The sequence below is a fragment of the Orcinus orca genome, chromosome 13 (genome assembly GCF_937001465.1).
Source record: "Orcinus orca chromosome 13, mOrcOrc1.1, whole genome shotgun sequence".
NCBI lineage: Eukaryota > Metazoa > Chordata > Mammalia > Artiodactyla > Delphinidae > Orcinus > Orcinus orca.
Window position 1 is genome coordinate 83,202,040 of NC_064571.1, and position 21,229 is coordinate 83,223,268.

General features: G+C 48.5%; 1 protein-coding gene across 3 annotated transcripts in view; it reads right to left on the minus strand.

Moving 5' to 3' along the window:
* Positions 1-18,330: 18,330 nt before the first annotated feature.
* Positions 18,331-21,229, minus strand: part of LPIN1 (lipin 1) — a 123,011-nt gene continuing 120,112 nt past the window's right edge. For all 3 annotated transcript variants that reach the window (XM_049695742.1, XM_049695741.1, XM_049695740.1), the window contains one exon: positions 18,331-20,911. In XM_049695742.1, the coding sequence (XP_049551699.1) occupies positions 20,752-20,911 (160 nt within the window). In that variant the 3' untranslated portion in view covers positions 18,331-20,751. The remainder of the gene's footprint in view (positions 20,912-21,229) is intronic.

Genomic DNA, 21,229 nt, shown 5'->3' on the forward strand with positions numbered 1-21,229 from the left:
CTCCCCTGCCTGGCCTCCCCAGGACTCTGCCGTGAGGCACGCTGCCGTTCTGTGACCTCTCTGCCTCTATCTCCTGCTCTCGGCTCTGACCTGAATCTCTCGGGTCTGAGGGATACACTTTGGGTGATGTCACCCCAGCCTTCCCCAGCTTATTCCCATCCATAGACTTCACTGTCCCAGCCCTGTCCCTGCTCACCTACCCTGATGCTGGCAACCACATGAGATTTCAAACCTCAGACACAGGTTTAAGTTGCAGCTCTGCCACTCACAGGTCGTGTGATCTTAGACTCAGCAAAACATGTCTACATGGGGTGGTATTTAATCCCTCACCAGCCATGCGTTCAATCCTCTGGCTGACGTGTGAATGTGCTCTGTGACCTGCAGACCCCACGTTCATCGTTGTTACTTGGAAGTCAGGAAGGGCGTTTTCTCCACTGTTCTCGTATCTGTGAAATTTAGGTTACTTGACAAAAATTACAGACCGTGTCCTGTTGTATGATCCCTTAGGATAGCCTATCTATCTGCACTCGATGGTGGGCTTCTATCTGCCACGCGATGGTGGGTTTCTTGCAGGTGGAGATGGTGTCTTCTCTCTGTCTTCCCCTTCCTTGGCACAGAGAAGATGCTCAGAATAAGTTTGTCGTGGGCGTCAATGATTTGCTGACTGAGTGACTCCAGTTTAACCGAACCTGTCTTCCAACATCTCTAGGCCCACTTCTTCATCTGAAAGATGGAGAGCACATGGCCCCAAGAGGCAAATGTAGTGAAGGTTTTCTTCATTCCTCTCCTTTCCTTCCCTCTTCTTCATCCGTCCCTTTCCTTTCGGAATTCTCCTCTGGACAGGTGCCCCACCTCCTGCCCAAGCTCCAGGGGTTCCCATACCCCTCGAGGTGCCTCTGCCCAAAGGAAAGCCTGTAGATGAACTACGTGCTCAGTGTGTGAGCTTGTGACATCAACGCCTCACCGAATGTCTCATCAGGTACAGTTCATGTGACTTATCTGATGGCTCACCTGTCCAGGACTAACCACACTCACTGAGAAAATGAATCACTTGCTAAAGGGGGCTAAAGGAGATTAGAAGCCTAAGTATTCTAAGCTGGTGAAAATTCAGACACTGCAACCACGGATAGGAAGCAAGGTTCTTCCAGGATACACTCAAATCCACACCGCAGAGGAACACGGCTGAGAACAGCCTATGACGTTTTCCATCCATCCAAATACCTACTGGGGTACAGTTCAAGCCCAGCCACTTCCTAGCTCTGTGACCAAGGGTAGGTTAATTTATCCCTTTGAGCCTGTTTCCTCATCTGTAAAATGGTGACAATAATACCTATTTAAAGCATTACTGGGATGATTAGAATAATTAAATAGATATATTAAATAAAATCAATAAAAAGTAGATATAATAACTAAATACATAGGATAATTAGAAACAGAAACCCATTCTATAATGAGTACATTATTTGTCTGCATAATAAGTACTCAATAAATGAAATTAAATTTAGTATCTTGACTCTAGACTCACTTTTTGTGTGACTTTGGTCAGGATCTTTATTTTCTGCACCCTAGAGTTTTCATCTGGAAATTAGAAACAACTTCCACCCAGCAATGCCATGGTGAGTGTAATGCGATATCGTAGACGTGAAACCATCAAGCCTGCCACGTGGCAAAATGTAATTTCCTTCCACGGCTTATCCGTTAGACAGGAGCTGGGGAAAGCAGGAAGCTGAGATCATGTGTCCCTCCCTGCAACACCAGGAGCCAAGGAGCTGCCCAAATTTGATTCTGGGATTCCGCTTGAGCCCCGACGCAACTCTTAGCAGTGATGATGATGTGTGATGTTCATCCCACCTACTACGTGCTAGGCTCTGAGATAACTGTTTCCTGGCTCCGTCCCAGGCTAGCTCCGGAAAGCAGAAGTTTTGTGAACGACAAACCTGTCCACAGGAGCTGGGGATCCTCCCGGGGAAACAGATCGCCCCTTCTCGGGCTGCCAGGCGCCCTTCCAGGGAGCGCAGAGCACACAGCTGCAGCTGGAGGCCGGCCGGGCCAGTGCACACTTGCCCGATTGTGTCAGCAACCAGTAGGAGAAACAGTGTCCGCTCTGAGATGCACAATGGTGCTGTCAGCCTCCCTCTTCAGGTGCTGCCCACAGGGCACCTTTCCAGGGACAACAGAGCTGTTCCTAATGCGTTCACTGCAGGGTGTCAGGACCTTCCCACGGGTCTGCTTTTTGCTTCAATAAACTAGCAAATGGCATTTAGGTAATAGCGATAATAGGTGATGCCTTGAAAGGAACTTCCAGAGCCACCTATTTCAGCTCCATTTTCATCGTGTGAGGCCACTCTCCTGCCGGTCATCATCCCAGATGTTACTGGTAATAGGTATACCCTGTCCTCTTCGCAGATTAGAGGAGAGAATCGTAGACTCTTTGAGCCAGAAGGAAACTTAAAATTCACCTAACCAGTGGTTCTCAAACTTTAGGTTATACTAGAACCACCCCCTTCCAAAGGGCCTGGGGAAACAGACTGCTGCTCCCTGAGCCCTGAACGCCTGATTCCAAAGGTCTGGGGTGCGGCCTGAGAACACACATTTCTAATGAGTTCCCAGGTGGTACTGAGGCTGCCAGCCCAGAGCCCGCACTTGGAGAACTGTGGTCCAGCCCCATCAGTTAACTTCATGGTGGAGAAACAGGAGCCCGGAGAGGGGAAGGGACTCTCCGGGGGTGACACCAGGAGTGAGGAGGGGGGCTCCTGACAGGCAAGGCAGTCTGAGCCCGCCCGCCCAGGGCCCTTCGAGCTCGCTTTTGCGGTGACGCTCCTGTCTCTACGACTGGGAACTACTAACAGAAGTTAGCGTAGGGATTGCCTGGGGTCTGGCCAACGTTTTCAGAAAATGGTCCCCAGATTTCTCAGGGGAGGAAAGAGCTGGGGCGATGGGGAGGGCTGGTGGCTCAGTGTGGCTGGGCTGGGGGCAGTGAGCCGGGAAGGCGTGGCCGGTGAGATCCATTCCAGCCCAGCCCAGCCCCGCAGCCCACCCGGCCGGGCCCCAAGCCTTGTGAGAGATTCCCTGTCCGTACCCCCTTCTCTGCTCACCTGTCCCTCCATTTACCACTGAGCAGCATGGCTCAGGGAAGCTTGCCCAACAGCAAGTCATAGCCAGTGAAGAGCCAGGTCTTCACCATCTCCGTGCAGAGGAACTCAGCCGCTTTGACACCGGCTTTGGGTTCGAGTCTACGTCCATTATACACACGGCCTTCACTGCCCTCACCTTGAGGGTGGTCTTGAGCATGAGGTTGATAATAGTCCGAAGCTCCCCTCACGATGCCTGGTACATTACACGTGCTCAAGTCATCACTTCACCCCTTGTAGTTCTGACCCTGGGTCAAATGGTGACTCATCAGATTTCTATATGCACTGAAGACTGTGCCACACACACAAAAAAACAGCAGAGAATCAGAGATGCCTTCTCTGACGAGGTGGAAACTGTGAAAAATGCCTTCGGAGGCTGTTCCGCAGAGCTGACAGGAGCTGGTCCATTTGGGTAGGAGAAAAGGCCCATAGCGTTAGCATCTTCCCCCTTTCTGGGGGTCGTTAAGGGTTTGCAAGAGCTGTTTAAATCTAGTCTGTTTTCAACCTCCTTCACGTGTCCCCTGCATTCAGGACCGGCAGCCACTGAGGCCAAAAGACCAGCCCAATCAGTCTTTAGCAGGAGTGAAACATAAATCTTTAAGCTAAAGAGTCCAGAGATAAGAAAGGAAGCCCCCAAGAAACAAACAAACAAAAACAGACGGAACCGGCTGGGACCAAGGTGGTGACCAATCTGACCTCCAACAGATCCCGTCTCATTATATGCTGATTCGACGACATCAGCATATTAAATGACACACCTACCTACCAACGACCAGGGCCAGACATTAAGGACCAAAAAAGGATAAAAAGGGGGTGGCACCCCTCTCCCTCGAAAAGTCCCACCCCTTCCCCATAGACTAATGCATATGCCCCCCATCATTAGCCTCACTCCTCCTCCCTTTGTCTTTACTCTTTAAATTAAATTCCTCTTGCCACGTGGGCAAGAAATTGCTCTGTGAACTTAGTTCCCGCTTCTCCATCTTTTGGCCACTGAATAAAGCCTGTGCGGCTTTGATCTCAGCTTCAGTTCCATTATTCCCGCTGCTCCTACCCGAACGGAAAAAGAACCCTTCCCACCAACACAGAGAGCCTTGGCCGGGCTAGGGCCCGAGCAGGGTCCATAAGATTTAATTTCGTACCAGCTCAGCCTGGGGAAGAAACGACCCGCGGGAGAAAACAGAACACGGTAACATCAAGTGATTGCCTGAGTGTGGTGTATCAGTGCAGTCTAGCAACCAGGAGATATGAATGTTGTCCTATGATTTCTGTCCTTCCCTGACTTGGGTTTTTATGGAGAAACTACTTTTTGTTCAATCTACGTATATTAATTCATTAAATAGTAATAGCTAATACTTAGAACGCACTGAATAGGCACCAGGAGCTGCTTCAAATGTTCACAAACATTAATTCATTTATTCAATCTGCACAAGCTACAGGTATCCTCCTCATTTTAAAGGCGAAGAGGCTGAGGCACAGAGAGGTTAAGTAACTTGCCCGTGGACACAGTTCATTAGCCCAGGCAGTGTGGCTCCCGAGTCATTGCTTTGAGCCACTACTTACACGCCCTGGGCTACCCTCCCAGGATTCGTTATCCCTGTGCGTGTCACAGGAAATCATAATTACCGATGTACTTGTGGGTCTGTCTCTTCAACACCCCCTGCCACCGGTCTAAAGCTCCTCCTAGCCTTCGATTTGCTCATCGTGTGATCATTAGCTGTGCGTGAGAGCCTGGCACGTGCCTGGTGTCATGGGCCTACAGCAAAAGTGGAAGGGACAAATGCACGGGTGATGATGGGAGAGCAAATTCGCGTATCAGTTTGAAAAAAAATACAGTGCAAGAAGATCTAATATTGATGGGAAAAATCCTCTATGTCAGAAACTTTCTATGTATGTTATTATTTTTCATCTGCAAAACAAGACGGTGAAGAAATATCAGCTTGATTTTACAGATGAGGAATGAAGGGGTTAAATAACACGCCCAAAGCCACTATCCCAGTGTTCTCCGGGCTCAGAGACAAAACTGTGAAAGTCTCTGAAATGGGAATAAAACAGATTACTAGGTGTTTTTTCTAGAGCATCCTTTCAAGATATCTAAAACTTCTGTGCTATTTACTACTCTGTAAACTGTAGAAAACTGACAGTAATGCAAACAATTCTTGTCCACGGAAATGCAAGTGCATTTTGGTCCTCGGAGACACAGCTGATAATTGCCCTGTGGACACTGAATTGTTTTGCATCTATTTGCAAATTCATTTCCCAATTCCTGACTGCCTGTGTTTGTGTGTTCTTTGAATTCTCCATTGAACCTGCCTGTACATTTTACTGGTTCCCTCATTAATTAATGAGTTAAATAAAATTCTTGGCATGCATTCATTATGTATTTCCATGAGAGTCTCGATTTTACCTTTAATTTCAGCAGCAATTAGGATTCAAATCCGTGTTTGTTGGTTCTTTCTGATAAATTATACACACACATACACATACGTCACCGCTGATCACAAGTTCTTTATCATAAAGCTCTCTGTCAAAGGCAAAATAAGCTTGGCTAAAATGTCAAAGCAACACATATTTAAATAGGCCTTTTAAAAATTGTGTTTTTCAGTATGGTCTATTAAGGACTGAATTAGAAAGGTTCGATTTGAGTGATGCGGCAGGTCATCCCCGGGGGCAGCCCTGGGTTCCCACTATAATATGTACCCCAGTCCTCTCTATTCTGTGCAGTCTTTGTTTCTGTGCTTGCCTGCCTCCCTCTCCACCAAAGCCACAGGGCATGAGCCACGTATTTTCTTCTGTTTCTCCTACCCGACACTGTAGCCCACAGCAAACCAACACACGGTCAGGGCAAACGAATTCAGGCTGGATTCAATCGAACTGAACTGAACTGAGCCAGCCTCCAGCATCTACCCAGGAATCCTTACCTTCCCACAAAGCCAGGTCTTCGAGAACTGTCTTCCAGAGATGCTATCCTGAGAAGCCTGGGGGAATCCCAGATTTTTCTCCCAGGAAGGTGACCAGAAGGTTATCAAGGCAGGAAAAATGCCTGCTGCCATCAGCAGACCCCAGGGTTAACAGGTCTGGTGCCCCTACCCATCCATACACGCGCTAAATGAGACGGTGCGGCTTTGATGGAACAAATTCTGGAGTCAGCTCCCGACTCGAGTCCTAGGTACACCAGCCCATGTTTCTCTGAGTTTCAGCTTTATCATCTGTGATGGTTAATTTTTCTGCATCAACTTGGCTAGACTATGCCTGGTGCCCGGATGTTTGGTCAAACACTAGTCCAGATGTTGCTGTGAAGGTATTTTTTTAGGTGGGATTAACACTTAAATCAGTAGACTTTGAGTTAAGCAGAGGACCCACCATAATGTGAGTGGTTTTCATCCAATCAACTGAAGACCTTCGGAGGAAAAGACTGAGGTCCCCTGAGGAAGAAAGACTTCTGCCTCCAGACTCCCTTTGGACTTGAACTACATCACCTCTTCCCTGCGTCTCCAGGCTGCCAGCCTGGCCTGCAAATTTCAGACTTGCAGCACCCACAACTCTGTGAACCAATTCCTCTCTCTCTCTCTCCCTCTCCCTCACCCTCTTTCCCTCTCTAAATAAAAAAATATTAAATGACAGTCCAGGGGTGAACCTGCAGGACTGGGCTGTCTTGGATATTACAGAACAATAAAAAATTTACTTTCATAGACCCAGTGAGAGACTATCCTACTTGACTACTGTCCTGCAGATAAATGAAGGGCCAGAGGAAACTCTAATGCATCACAGTGAATCCTCTGCTCTCCACGCCGTGTGACCACCTCACTTCCAATAGGTGTCTGCACCTTCGGTTAAATAAACAGAAAACTTAATCCAACCGGAGAGCGGATATTTGCCTGAGATGAGGTGGTAGCAAACCCATAATCCACCTGAAATGTTGCACAACTGAAAACTGAAAGATGATTCTAAAATGTGATCTCTTCTGAGGACCACTTTACCAGCCGCAGAAAGGTCAGTGAGCGAGTAGGCTGTTGGGATAGTGTTTGGAATGTTTTACGTCACCCATAGTCCCCCAGGCTATGCCATCTGATCAAATGCAGACTGAAACCAACAGGGTGGCTGCTGCCACCAGACTCTGCATTCACATCGAATTCCATGCGTGTCTATGAGTGCAGCTGTCCTCCTGATGGGGACTCCCCGAGGTGTCCCTCACAAGGTGTGAACCTTGGGGGTTCACACTCCCCGAGGTGTGAACCCACTCCCTCAATTCCTATCACTATTCCATGTGTATCACCAAAAGCTCTGATGGGAAAAAACAAGACAATAATTAACTCCAAGGCCACATTTCCCCTCTTCTGAAAATTCACCTTTATTCTATTCCGCTTTGTATGTTAAGTTCAGCCATATAGTCTAATACAGCCCTGGAGAGATTGTACACTGAGCCCAAATATATATTAAAGAATGCTCTGAAATATGGACACTAAATTGTTTCCCGTTTTTAAATTTCCACATAGGAATTAAAGGCCGAAGAAATCGCATCTAAAATAATTCTCCTTTCAAATGTCTCATTCTACTCAGAATTAGAGAAAGAGGTCCTGATGAAAGTAGATTCTGGATGGATTTGTTCCAAAGCGGCTGCTTCCTGAGCTCCTTCCAATGGAAGGGATGTGATTTTTTTTTTTTTAACACTTACAAAGGGGCAGAAATCCAATGCCAAGTCTCTCGTATGCCTCATTTTTCCAAAGATCCATGAAGAACCACAAGATTACCTCAGCACCACCACCACCACCCACACATGTTACAAAACCCTAGCAAATCCCTAGCTCTGTGAAAATTAGGGTGGCGAGACCAGTTCACTGCACAGTTCAGCACCCAGCCAGACAACCGCTACAGATTTCAGAAATTTCTGTGAGAGGACAAGAAATGGAAAATACACGGGAAAAGTTCAGTCTGCTTGGTTTCAGCTTCAGCAGAAGCCCAGTGAGTCTGGCCATTTTTTGGTTGCGTTTTTTTTTCCAGAAGCACAAATTCAGCAGGAAGCCTTCCCTTGGAGGAGGTTCGGGGTGATGGCTGCAAATAGACGGCTCTTCAGAAAGTGACATTTGAGACACCGCCGTCTTCCTGAAAACTTGAGAAATTTGAAGTCTCCGTATTTATTAGAGGCTCCCTTCTGCCTCTTAAAGTCTCTTCATTTGTTTCCCCAGGCGTTCCTGGCACCCCCAGTGCCTAACCGTGTATCCCATCAATCTCTGCTCCCTCAGCAGAGCAAACCACATTTATGTGTAGCGTTTTGTTTCCTGACAATTCCGTTTTGGTTTTTTTCTCTCTGCGTTACTCAAGAAGATGGAATAACCCTCATAAAACAACTCCTTCCCCCGGCTCACAAAGGTCTTTATCCTTTTGTAGATAAAATCCACCATCACGCTGCTGTGGTTGAACCCACTGTCTGGGTCTTTCAAATCCCTAATAATCAGAGTTTACGACGTGAGCACTGACGAGGAAGCCAAGCCCCACCTCCCTGGAGGATGGAGATCCAGAGACTCAGATCCAGTTGGTCTGGGGCGGGACTTTCACATCAGTGATGTTTAAAATACCACCCCCCTCCCATTAATTCTAAAATCCAATCAAGGTTGAGGATCTCTGATGGTAGGAACTCGAAGGTTCTCTGTTCTAAACCAGCATCAGTCACAGCTGTAATGCTGATGGGGGCACAGAGCTGCAGCCTCCCCAAGGACAACGGAGGCCCACACGGTCTGTAAACACTCTGCCTCCCCACCAAGAATCTGCTTCTCTTCATGTAAAACTCGCAAACTTTATGCTCAGAGATTCCCAGTCAGAACGCACCGAGATCTATCAGTGACTCTTCCTCCATTCTGCACCAGGAACTAACAGGCCTGCAGGAACCAAATATCAGGTTTTTTTTTTTTTTAACCTGGACAAGGTGTCCACAGCCCCCTCTCTCCTGGAAGAACAGGAGAAGAGCTGGGATGGAGATGACCTGGACCTGAGCCCAGAGGAGGCTCCGCCTCCCTCTCCTCAGGTGTGAAGATGCTGGGAGCCCACCCGGCCAGCCTTGGGCTCGGAGGTTGAGAGAGAAGCAGGCAGAAGGTGGGTCCCACCCGCTCACACGTTTTCGGAGCTGGGCTCCGGGGGACTCTGAGACTTGTTCAGCCAGAAGTGAGACTCAGTCCAGGCACCTCCCTAACACCCACCGTCCCCGCCCCCAGATAAACTTACCCTTCCCTCCACGCTGCCACCCCCGCCTAGGACCCTGGACGTTTCTATCGCTGCACCTGCCCCACCTCAGCACACCATTTCTTAAACGTCCATCTCCTCCTGAGCACGAGCTCCTCGGAGCCCCTAGCAGCTAGCATTTGTTCAGGCGTATAGTGGGTCTGCAATGTACTTTACTCCTTCAGAGGCTGGCTTTACTGTCAAGTACTAGCTCTAAGGTACCAGACACCACTGATTGTCCCATAAACACTCACTCTAGGCAAAAAGCAGCTTATAAATAAATGGATGGGTGCTCTTGAGATCTGGCCACTGGATGGAATACAAAGGACTGTCCTTGAAGAGTCTGATGAGTGAAGAAGCCTTGTCCCTTAGGAACAGTGGAAGCATGGAGGCGACGGGAGGCGGGTGCTGGGTCTAGTCTCCGCAGGTCGTTTCTCTCTTCTTCCTGCTTCTTTCCTGCTCCTGCTGTGTTGTTCTTTTTGTTTCTTTCTCACTTTATTTTGCTGGCATCCTTTGATAATTTTCATCTGTTTTGTTGAAACCATAATAATATATTCACATAGTCCTAAGTCAAAGAGTGTTACTAGAAGACACAGAACCAAACTCTAGCCTGCCTGGCCACCACACACATACCCATTCTGCTCCTTGGAGACGGGCCTTTCCAACTCTTTCAGCTGTTGATTCTGGTATTTCATTTTTTCTATTTCTAAATAACATGAACGTACTATAATATTTGCATTAACCAAATTTAGATACTACTTACTGACTTACTATGACAGATGAAGATTTTATCTTTCATATGCCCTCTTTTCCCATCCCCAAACCTCCTAGTATAAATGCCATGATATTTTGTATTTCTGTAACTTTTTACTTTTCCTGGGGCTGAGAGTTGCTCCTTTGTTATTGCTTATTATTCTTTCAATGTAGTTCTAATTCCTCCCTTCTCCAAAAAAACATCTTATGGGAGAAGAAAGCTTCTCAGTAGCATTTTTTCACATTGTCAAATACCTCCCTCCTTTTTTCTCCTTCTTTAACAAACAGGAAAAGAAAACACAGAACTCAGGATGAAACACCACTTCTCCTAAAGCACAGTGACCTCGCTGTCACAGGAGGCCTGGGCCACCTCCCTCCCCAGGACTGCTCTGTCATCGTGCTTCTCTCCAACCAGAATCCCTTCCCTCATCTGTTCTCTCGTTCTGTGGATCAGTTAGGTAGCACCAGCTGCTGTCGCAAATAAACCTCTGAATCTCAGAGGTTATCACCATGGAAACTTATTTCTCCCTCTGCAAAGTTCATCTGCGTATTTGGCAGGCGGCCCACTACAGAGTGAGTCGGGGATCCAGGTTCCTTCCATCCTGTGGCTCTGCCCTGGAGACCTTCGCTTCCAGTGATGCAGAGAGACAGGGAATGTGAAAAAGGCACACCTGGTTTTCAACCGCTTTGGCCCAGAGGTGGTCAGATCACTGCTGCTTATAATTCCATTGCCAAGATGGGGGTGACACAGCCCCACCTAGATGTGGGGCTGGGGGCTGGGGTCTGGGGAACTTAGTCCCTGGGAGGAAGCTGTTTTTCAGCAACGACTCTCCAGGACAGCAGGACTCTTCAGAGGACAGCTAACCACCTCTGCTCTACCTCCTAAAGCTCAGGTCTCCAAATGCCCTGTCCCTGCCCCATTTTCCCAGGAAGTCCAAAACCAATTAACATTTCCACCCGGATATTATACAGCAGGAATTCAGCAACTGAACATGAGTGTCATTCCTTTGTGTTCCTAGGCTGCTGTAACACATCTGTGGCAAACAAAGAACAGAAGGCCAAAGACGAGTACCATTCACTCACTCCCGCGCCCCAGATGCTATTTCCTCAGTTCACACGCACACTGGTGCGTCCAATCGGTATGTTTCATGGTGCCTGGCGAGTCCTCCAGTGCAGCCCAGAGTCGGTGTCTTTGGCAGGAGTTTCAGTGACACGTGCTCCATTCGCCCACCCAAGCAGAATTGGGTCTTTGCAGATACTTCTGAATCGAAAGGTCAAGCTCTGCTTGGTGAGAGGAACAGGGCCTGGTTTGCATTCGTTTCTGGTCGAAACAGGAAGCGCTTACCCCCTTTTTCAAAATGTGTTAGTTCGAAAAGGCACTGCGGCACGCACAATGATTCAGCCCTGAGTAATCTGTGGAAGATGCTTCAGGTCTTTCTCACGGCCTAATCCCTGCTCTGTGTCCTCTTGTCTCCATCAGCTCAGCCAGGACACGTGTTGGTGCCTCTCTTGTGTGCAGAGTTCTGGGCACACCGTGGGGCTGCTCTGATCTTAGCTCACTTCACCTCCGTCGCCCCAGTGGCCACCCATACGTCTGCCACTCTCGGTGGGTGCAGTGGGACAGGGCCTGTTAACACTTGAGATCATGCTAGATTTGGAGACCCCGGTTCCTGCTCTGCCTTTTACTTATCAGAGGACCTTCGACCAATCACAGTCTCTCTGAACGTCAATTTTCTCCTCAGTAAAACAGAGCGAATGCAAAAAGTGATCTGAAACAGCAATGACAATAAAGCTTAGGATAGTGCCATGTCCAAAGCACAGACATGCCCGTAATTTTGTGCCATTATTTGCTGCATGGCAACCGTATGGAGCCAGCAGGGATAACGATGCTCTCCCACTTCACAGATGAGGAAACTCATGCCCAGGTAGGATGCTGGTGCCCGTGAGGAAAGACTGCAAGACCGACTAGGGTTACAAATCAACCTTTCTGGACATAAAAGGGGCGCCAGGCACTGCAATCATTGCTTTGGAAAAGAAATATAAGAGCTGGTCCTTCTACGGGGCTCAGAGTTGAAGTGGGATGACACAGGGAAAGGGAGACTTCCCTGCTCCTGGCCCGGCTCCGTCTTGCTCAGCAAGTCAGGATGAACTGAATGACTGGCGTGCGGCAGCCGTCCAGAGAGCTTCACGGAGACCATAGGAAGGTGAGGCTTACACCAGGCCTTGAGAGATGCTTGAGGCGCGCCTGCGGAAGGGGGCGGGTGGGGGGGGCGGCAGGGACCAAGCCAGTGAGCTCAGGAATGTGCAAGCACTCCGTACACTGGAAAGAGACGCTCAGAGGGGCACTACTGTAAGTGCGGCCTATCGGCGCGCCAGTTGAGAGATGTCCTTAGAGGACTTGTTTCAATGAACATATTGTCAAAGAAAATAATCAATCAACGATCTATAATAAGAATAAAAAAGCGTTTTATTTGAGCCACACTGAGGACCTACAGCCCAGAAGCCACCTTCCCAGATTACTCTGAGAAAGTGCTCCAGAGAAGCAAGGTTTTCAGCACAGTTTTATATCTTATCAGAACAAAGGAAATGGAAGAAGTCAGGGATCTATTTCTTCAACCTTAAAAAAAAAAAAAAAAAAAGACCAGCATGTGCACAGCCAGTCAGTATGGCCTCGGCACCTGGGAAGGGAGTCCTATCGTCAAAGGAGTCCCAGCACTGGTGTCCCAGGAACGGAGGCGTTTAATCTTTATTTTTTAAATGGACATTCTTTAGCTCTGGTCACTGCGCCCTTTTCGTTAATAATTAAAGCAGATGTACAATATATGCTTGGTAGGTCACAAAGAAAGCTGTTCTAATTAGCATAAAATTCGAGTTAGCTCATGTATAAGCCAGAATGACTTCCCCGGAACTCAATATGTGAACATTTCTTTTATCAATATGAACAGGCATATCAACTATACCGAAAACAAACGGCCTCAGAAAAGCCATGTTTTATCCACAGGCATGGGTGAGACCCTCCCACAGACATGCAGGACACGCTCAGTTTTAACGTCTGCCCTTTTCATAAGCTCTCGTTTTCATACATTGTACATCGACAGCCCTAAATTATTTCTTGTATCTGAATTTCAATTTCTGTACTTTAGCTGATGATTTTACACTGTTGTAAAAGGATGCTCGTTGCCAGGTACTGCCATTCTGCGGAAAGAAAACGCCAGGCCTTCTCTGAGGCCCAAGTCAAGTTCATTGTCATTCATGGGCAGGAGAGGTGCCAGGCCTGGTTCCCCAGTGCCTGGGAAAGCCATCCCAGGGCCCCCCAAATTCACGCAAAGGTTCTTACCTGACCACTCGCCAACTTTCTCCCAAAGCAAGCAAAACCACCCTTAGAAGTTTCAAAATCGCTTTGGTTCCCTGGAAACAGAATTGCCCACCTGCCTCCCCTAATGCATGCAGATGTGCATTTAGCCCATCAGACCCTCCACATCGTTGGAGGGACGGTCCCCGCCCTGTGTGAGGGGCTGCCGAGCAGGCCTCATCCTCGCTGTTCCCTCTGGCGGGTGGGGGCGCTGAGCTTCTGCTGCACGATGCGGGTGCAGGCCAGCTGGGCCCAAAAGCGGCAGGCACGCTCCCTTCTCCACGGAGCCAAAGACGGGAGGAATTTTCTAGTGTGGGGGGTGAAAAGAGATATTTAAACGCTCCAATGAAACTTCAGGCAACTTCCATAACTTCTGTCATTTTGGGGAAAAAAGCTGACCCGTGAGTGCCCATTTTCTTCACTTGTGCTCCATCAACCAGAATCCTGGAGGAGAGAAGGGCGATGGGCACCCCAGACCCAGCCTCCAAGTGTGCTGATGCGTTAAGTACCGAATGATGTCACACGATGTCCAAACGATAGTTTTAGGGCACTTCAAACAGAGAAGATTAGGACGATGGAATGGTAGTGTGAGCCCTGGCTAAATACCGAAGTCCCCATTTCCAAATCAGTGCCACGCTTATCCCATCAGACAATTTACTGAGGGGACCCCCATCCTGTTGGAAGAATCTGCAACCGCTCATTAGCCGTCAGTGTTGCTGGAAATGGGAAATAAGAACTTCTTCATTACTGTGTTTTGCAGAAGTCAGTGTTAATAATGATTTAAACGATGACCCACCATGCTCAAAAAATCAAAAGGATCAGGCTGACAAATGAAACATAAAACACGGATACGTCTATCATAAACCCAAATCCAGCACCATCTCGCCAGCCTTCATACACCATTTTCTACCACATAACATTCAGGTTAATTTGAATTTCATTGGTGCTTTAGTTTTATCTGCTCTTAATTTTGAATGCATTTTGGTTTTATTATTGTATAAGGGCTCTTGCTTTCTGTTTATGCGTACTTAAATACAACTATATAAAAATGATTTAGTTCAACACCGCAACATTTTGAAGATCCCTGTATTGTTTGAATTGGAGAAAAGATGCTGCGTAGCATTTGTCCACTTAACACACGCTCTCCAGTCCTAAGAGGTTCGCCTATTCAGGTACCGTAAACTTATTTCTGTGGAAGGTCCAGATGAAAACAATTTTACTGCGTAAGAAATTATTTCCATTATCATCCTTTGTGTGCTGCATGAAGACAAGAACACGAACTTTTGTCCAGAACTAGATCTCCCTCAATAAAACAGAGGTTAACAGCTTCACTCAGTCAACAGGCACTGTTTATTTTTAGGATATCCCTGAAATATGAATCAAAAAGACAAAAGAATAAAAGCGAAACTATCAGGCCACTCTGGAAGGAAAAATATAAAGTTCCCAAATGAATGTGTTCCTTGAAAATATAAACCATTTCTTCCTAGCTTGGCTCTGTCATGCATCTCGGAAAAGGATGTTTTTACAATCAGAGCAGAAATATGACTGGCGCTCCTACACTTACATTTCTTTGTTGCAAAATGAATGTAACTTGTTCGGATTCCAGCAGCAGAGAAGTCGTGGTTACTTTCCAAAGTGAAACCTAAAACCACCATCTCCGGTTCACAAAAGGCAGAATGAGTCACCGGAAGAGGCTACTTGCTTGCAAAACTCATTAAAAGCAATGCAAGGCTGAATGGACTTCCTGCACCAGTGAAAGGATCGCTGGCATCAGGACAGCAGCTCAAGGCTCCAGCAATCTGGGGGAGGAAGGGAGCCGTCAGAAATCCGGGCCGAGCCCAGGTCTGCGGGTTCACACGCACTCCCATCTCCTCCCAGCCGGGACCAGCGGCCCGAGATGCCCAGGAAGGTGGTTCAGGCTGGCAGCTGAGCCTCAAAGGCTCGGGACACCTTGGACTCGGTCGAGGCGCTGTGTTGGGTTTCCAGGGGCCCCCAACCTTCAGCAGCTTTCTGTGGCCCTGACCAGGCCAAAGTTAGATGCCAGCGGCTATAATACAGAAGCGGCTCCCTGGGAACAGGATCCGGCCTCAGGTGTGTCCTCTGGAACTTGAGCGTGCATCAGAATCCTGGGGAGGATTTATTAGCACAGACTGTGGACCCCATGCCCAGGGTTTGATTCAGGAGGCCCAGGGAAGAGCCCAGGAACGTGCATTTCTAGCAAGCTCTGATGCTGCCGCTACAGGCCCTGAGACCATATACTTTTGAGAACCACGAATCTCAATGGGTCTTAGACCTGAATGACGAGCTGCCACAAACTGCTCTGTCCTCGAGGCTGGTTAATGATGTTTGACCTGGGGCCATGCCAACTGAAGGCACTTTGGTACCAGAATGGTCCCTCCTTTCTCTCCCCATAAGCTCACAACACACCTGGCTGGCCTCCAAGGCAAGCACTACAGGGAGGGGCCTTTGTCAAGCCAGGACAATGTGTTTAAAGGTTGAACTGCCAACCAAAACAGATTGCGCCCCCCGGTGGCCATCTGGGGGCCAATGACTTCCAGGGCCAGCTTCTGTCTGCTCAAATTCTGGTTTTCTGCAGACACCAAGACCTATCGCGGTGGTGGTGACACCCACCTCCACCTGCCACTGCAGCAGGAGTTGAAAAAGGGGTCAGAAACAGGAAGGAGACTCTAGTGGCATTTTTTTTTTGGTTGGGTTGGTTTTTTTTTTTAAATTATTTTATTTATTTTATCTTTGGCTGTGTTGGGTCTTCGTTGCTGCGCGCGGGCTTTCTCTAGTTGCGGCGAGCGGGGCAGTGCCCGGGCTTCTCATTGTGGTGGTTTCTCTTGTTGCAGAGCACAGGCTCTAGGAGCACAGGCTTCAGCAGTTGTGGCACGTGGGCTCAGTAGCTGTGGCTCGCGGGCTTTAGAGTGCAGGCTCAGTAGTTGTGGTGCACGGGCTTAGTTGCTCCGCGGCATGTGGGATCTTCCCAGACCAGGGCTCGAACCCATGTCCCCTGCACTGGCAGGCAGATTCTAAACCACTGCACCACCAGGGAAGCCCTCTAGTGGCGCTTTTAACCACCTTATCTTTGCCTAGCACAGAGACGGGATACCCTGCCACCCCCCACCACTGCAGACCCGTAGAAGCAGGGCACAGTGCTTTGTACAGACACTTTCAAGGGGAGGCAGATAAGTAGGAAATGATGGGTGATGTCACAAAGCTCCCTGGAACAGCTGGTTAGGACAACACTCCTGCTGGAACAAGGAAGTCAGATTCCAGAGTTTCATTTTTTTAAATGGGGCTTGTGTAACTTTCCTCCACTCCTGTTCTCCTGTCCCAGGTGTGTACCAGGGCTGCCTGCGTTACCTTTTATAGGAAAGGTCACTCTGAGGTCCAAAGCCGGCAGTCACTGACTCATCGGCAATGTTCCTTGAGGTCCCATGACGGCACTGGCAAACCTGGTGGGGTGTATCAGGGTTTGAAAACAAGGATAGGAAGTATTTTGAATATTCAGGTGATTACAGCTGAGACATTGGGGAAATGCAAGCTACCGAACTGGTTTCCCCGGCGCATGTGTGAGGGCTGCTTGCACAACCGAATGGAAACAGCAGAGCCTACTGGCTCCACGGAGACAAAGTGGTGATGGGAGAGCAGGTGGGGATCGCCGGGCCCAAGATGCAGTTTATACTGATTTTTGCTTTCCAGATAAAAGCACCTACAACTTGAAATCAGGGTTGGAATAAATCTGTGATGTTCAGCTAAATGAGAGTTTGTTTTGTTTTTAAAATACAGAGGCGTGAAGAGATGAACTGTTTGGATCTGGGCTTCAGAAGGAGCTCAGCCCGGCACCCTGTACCAGAGTACCAGAGACATCTTTGAAGCGTTTCAAAGAGGGACCAATATTCTTACACTTATTCCCGAAACACTCAGGCTGACGCACACAGGTAAGTAACAGGATGCCTCAGGCATCCTATTGTGTCGACGATGCACAACATCGATAGGAGTTACGACAGCGTTCAGGTGATCTGGGTAAACTCGCCAAGGGTTTTGACTGATTTGTTCAAAATGAGAGACAAATCGGGTATACCACAGAAAGTGTCCAAAAAGTGAGGACAGTGGACATGACGCAAGGGAACCTGTATCGTGTCTTTTATTTTACGTATATTATAGTGTTTTGGGATCTTAAAAAACTTGCTAGCTGGGAAAGACGGGCTGGCCATGTTTTAGGGATAGCAAAGGGCCCAGCTGAAGCACGCCTGTGATGTGCAAACTAGCTGATCCAGAGCCAGGCCTCCTGTCTGGCCTGTGCACCCCCAGGAGGCACTAGTCCTCTGCCTTAATCAGGCAACCAAGGGCCACCCCGATAGCTCAGAGGCCACTGAAATGATGTGCACTAGGCAGTCCTAAGCTGTTCACCTTGCTCTGCCTTTCCTGCAGAAATCCCAGCAAAGGCCGTGGCCTCAGCTCCGCGCCCCCCCATCACTTGTCTTTTGCCTCCTGACCACCCTGGTGCTTCCCCACGTGGCCCTGCTGGCGAGCTGCCTCCCATTCTGAGAAGCCACTAGTATAATAAGCTTGGTTTTCCTGAGCCTCTCCTGTGTTTTCTCTTGTGGCTGCCACCTGACTGACATCCCATTCAAGAACAGGGAACGGAGCTCACCCGTGTAAGAGCCACGTGTTAAACACCGATTACAGGCCAGGTCCTGGGAGGCACCTCAGGTACAGCGTTTAACGGAACCCTCCCTGCTCCAGAGTCACTCCCATCAAGGTGGGACAAGCCCAGGGGGGCAGCCCTCTCCTCTCCTCTCTGTCTTCACCCCTCCTTCCCCCCCCACCCCCCGCGGCGAGTGCACACAGAGGGTCAGTATTTCACCGAAGGCATCAGAAGAGACGGGCTCTTTTATTCCAAATATTGAATGAACAGTTCACAGCATTAAGGGTTTCGTTTTTTTGTTTACTGAGTAGAAAATAACATGCTTGATATCACACAGTAGGAAATCAGCATCTTAATAACTTACCAAAAACTATTTAAAATTCACACACCTGATTTTCAGGGAAGTCTGTCATTCGTCTCATTTGTTACAATACATCCTAGCTTTGCATCCAGCACAATGCAATGAAGTATTACAGTGATTTTTATCATCGTACCAGCATACACAAATACAGATCAAGCATCGTAAATAAAATATATTTAAAGTGGCGATCCAAACCTAAAATGGAAAAGGGACTCCTCTTTGAAGGTGTCATCATTTTCTCCAATGTGCCAGGGACATATACTTTTCTTCATCAGGTGTGATGAATGTTTGATGACTTGTCGCGATGGAGGGATTCGTTTCCATCGGGCAACTCTGAAATGCGTGGCCCAAACACAGCATCCTAGCACGTGGCTTTGGGGTCACTGAGTTACGGTTGTGTGAACACAGATAAACAAGCTCGCACATGCGTGAGCACGGCCCGGGCACAAATCCCGCTTTCCGAAGCCACGAGGCAGGTGTGAATGTCACTGCCTCTCCAGGGGTCACACTCTGAACCTGACACAGACCCGAGTGCGACTTTCTGGAAGGCGTGCTCTGTTTCAGAGGGCAGTGGCGTGGAAGCTTAGGGTGCATCAAAATTGGGGGTTCCAAAGTTGCATGCTCTTGCGAGAGGACTACAGCCGGTCGCCTTCTACTTAGTTCACAGCAGTTAAAGTTCACCGCAAAATACCCTCGTGACAGAAAGAATGAAGGTAGCCTCTGAAGGTCACTAATGGCTAGCCCACGTTAAGGCAGGACTATTTTAAATCATTTTTAATGCCTCCAAAAGGGCATCTGCACATGCGGCGTGTGCTGCTCCGCGAATCTGCGACCAGCTACACACGGGTGTTTGCGTTTCTCTGGGTGGCCATGCGCACCGCTCGGGAAAGGCGTCCGCTGCCAGCAGAGCCCACCGGCGACAGGGGAGGCAACGCCTCTGGGTTTTCTTTCACAGAAAGAGTAAAACTGCATTCAACTGTTTCACTGTGTGCCTCCAGGACTCTAACCATGTGATTTAAATAGGAGAGCATCTCAACCACTGGAGTAAAACGCTCTTTAACAAAATAAGAGCTCGAAAAGCGAAATCTTTTACCAAAATAATTCTTTCACTTTTCAAATTATTCTCTTCTCCACAGGCCAGTTTAACAAACAAGTAAAAGAATCATCTTCTACCGGCTTGACGAACGTCACTCAAATGACTACTTATCCACTTGCCCTTAAATCTGAGTGGGAAAAGCTAAGGGAAATAAAAAGTATGACTCATAAATTCCAAAAGAAGGTCAGTGCTGTGAGAATTACAGAATAAGGCTCTTTGGATGGTCTAACACGTATATCTTTTTAATGTATTACTGACAGTTATAATAGAAAGAACATGGCTAAAATGCTTATAGCAGTAACCCAATCAGAGTAAGGTAATAAATAATACTATCTACAAAGAATATAATTTAACTTCTTCAAACTATTTTCTTAAAACCAACCAGTTTCTGTTGAGAGCTCCCAAAAGAAACTGACACCGTCACCGCTTGGCGTAAGCTCTGCGCGAGCCCACGTTTTCAGCAGCGCGTTGCCAGACAGGTTGCTGGCAGAGTGTCGAACTGATTCGAAATACTGCCCTAATAATATTTCCTATAATCTGAACTTAAGGCATCGCAGAGGTACAGGAAGCTGGAAAAAGCACATTCTAAATAAAACATCTGCCACGGGTGCGTTAAGGCATAAATATTCCAGCCTTGTGCCACAAAAGTAGGGGAAAATATGCCAGTTATATAGGTTAGCTTTAACCAGAGGAATTAAAACCATCAGACCAGTCGGCAAACACCACACGGGGACATCCGCAAGGTCAAGGCCCAGAACGGTGGGGTTTGGAGTCCCTTCCGAGACCTCAGATTCAGGTCACGGGACCCTGCACAGCCCTCCACGTGGCACAAACGTGTCCCCCGCTCTCCCAGAAGTCGTGCACGCCTGGTGCCCCTCCTTGGATCCCATCATCACAGGGACCCCCGCTTCACAGCCCCTCTTGCACACTAACCACTCCCAGCCTGCAGCAGGCTGGGGAGGGCAGCACTGCCACAGGCTCGAAGCCTCAACCGGGCATGGCCTCCCCACCAGGGACGCACCCGACGCCCCGTCTAGGACGTACACATCGCTTAGAAATGTCAACCCCGGCCAGGGGCACCGCGAGAGAAATGCTCCTCTGCTCTTAAGCAAATGACTGCAGGTTCCCAAACCTATCCTTTAATGGGGGCGCCTGATCTCCACAGGATGCCAGAAAGTGGCCCGGAACGTACTATGCTGATGCAGAATGAACGTCCTGGTTTTCAAAGGGTGGCGGTGGTTCTCTCCAAAAGGTGAAGTTACTGAATGTATCTGAACAGGGAAAGTCTGAAGAATGGCTCCTTTTCAGCAAGGGGAAAACGTGGTCGACCACCTCGCAGAGTCTCACATACCTGGGAGGAAGATGGACAACGTCACCGCCTGGGAGGGACACTCGGCCACGCGGGACACCAGCACGTGTCCCCCGAGCAGTGCCCGGGAGTCAGGAGGGATCCAGGACCCCCAAGAACGGACCATGTGCTTAACAGGAGGGAGGCTGTTCTAGAATAATCCCTCACTAATTAACGGGAAATCAGAGAGTCTGCCAAGGAGGGGAGTCGGAGATGGCCTCATGGGCAAGGCGGGTGTGACGTGACTTCACTCAAAGGAGCAGAAGCAAGACAGCATGACAGACATACAGCTGCCCACCTTGGGGGCAGTGGAGACAAGAA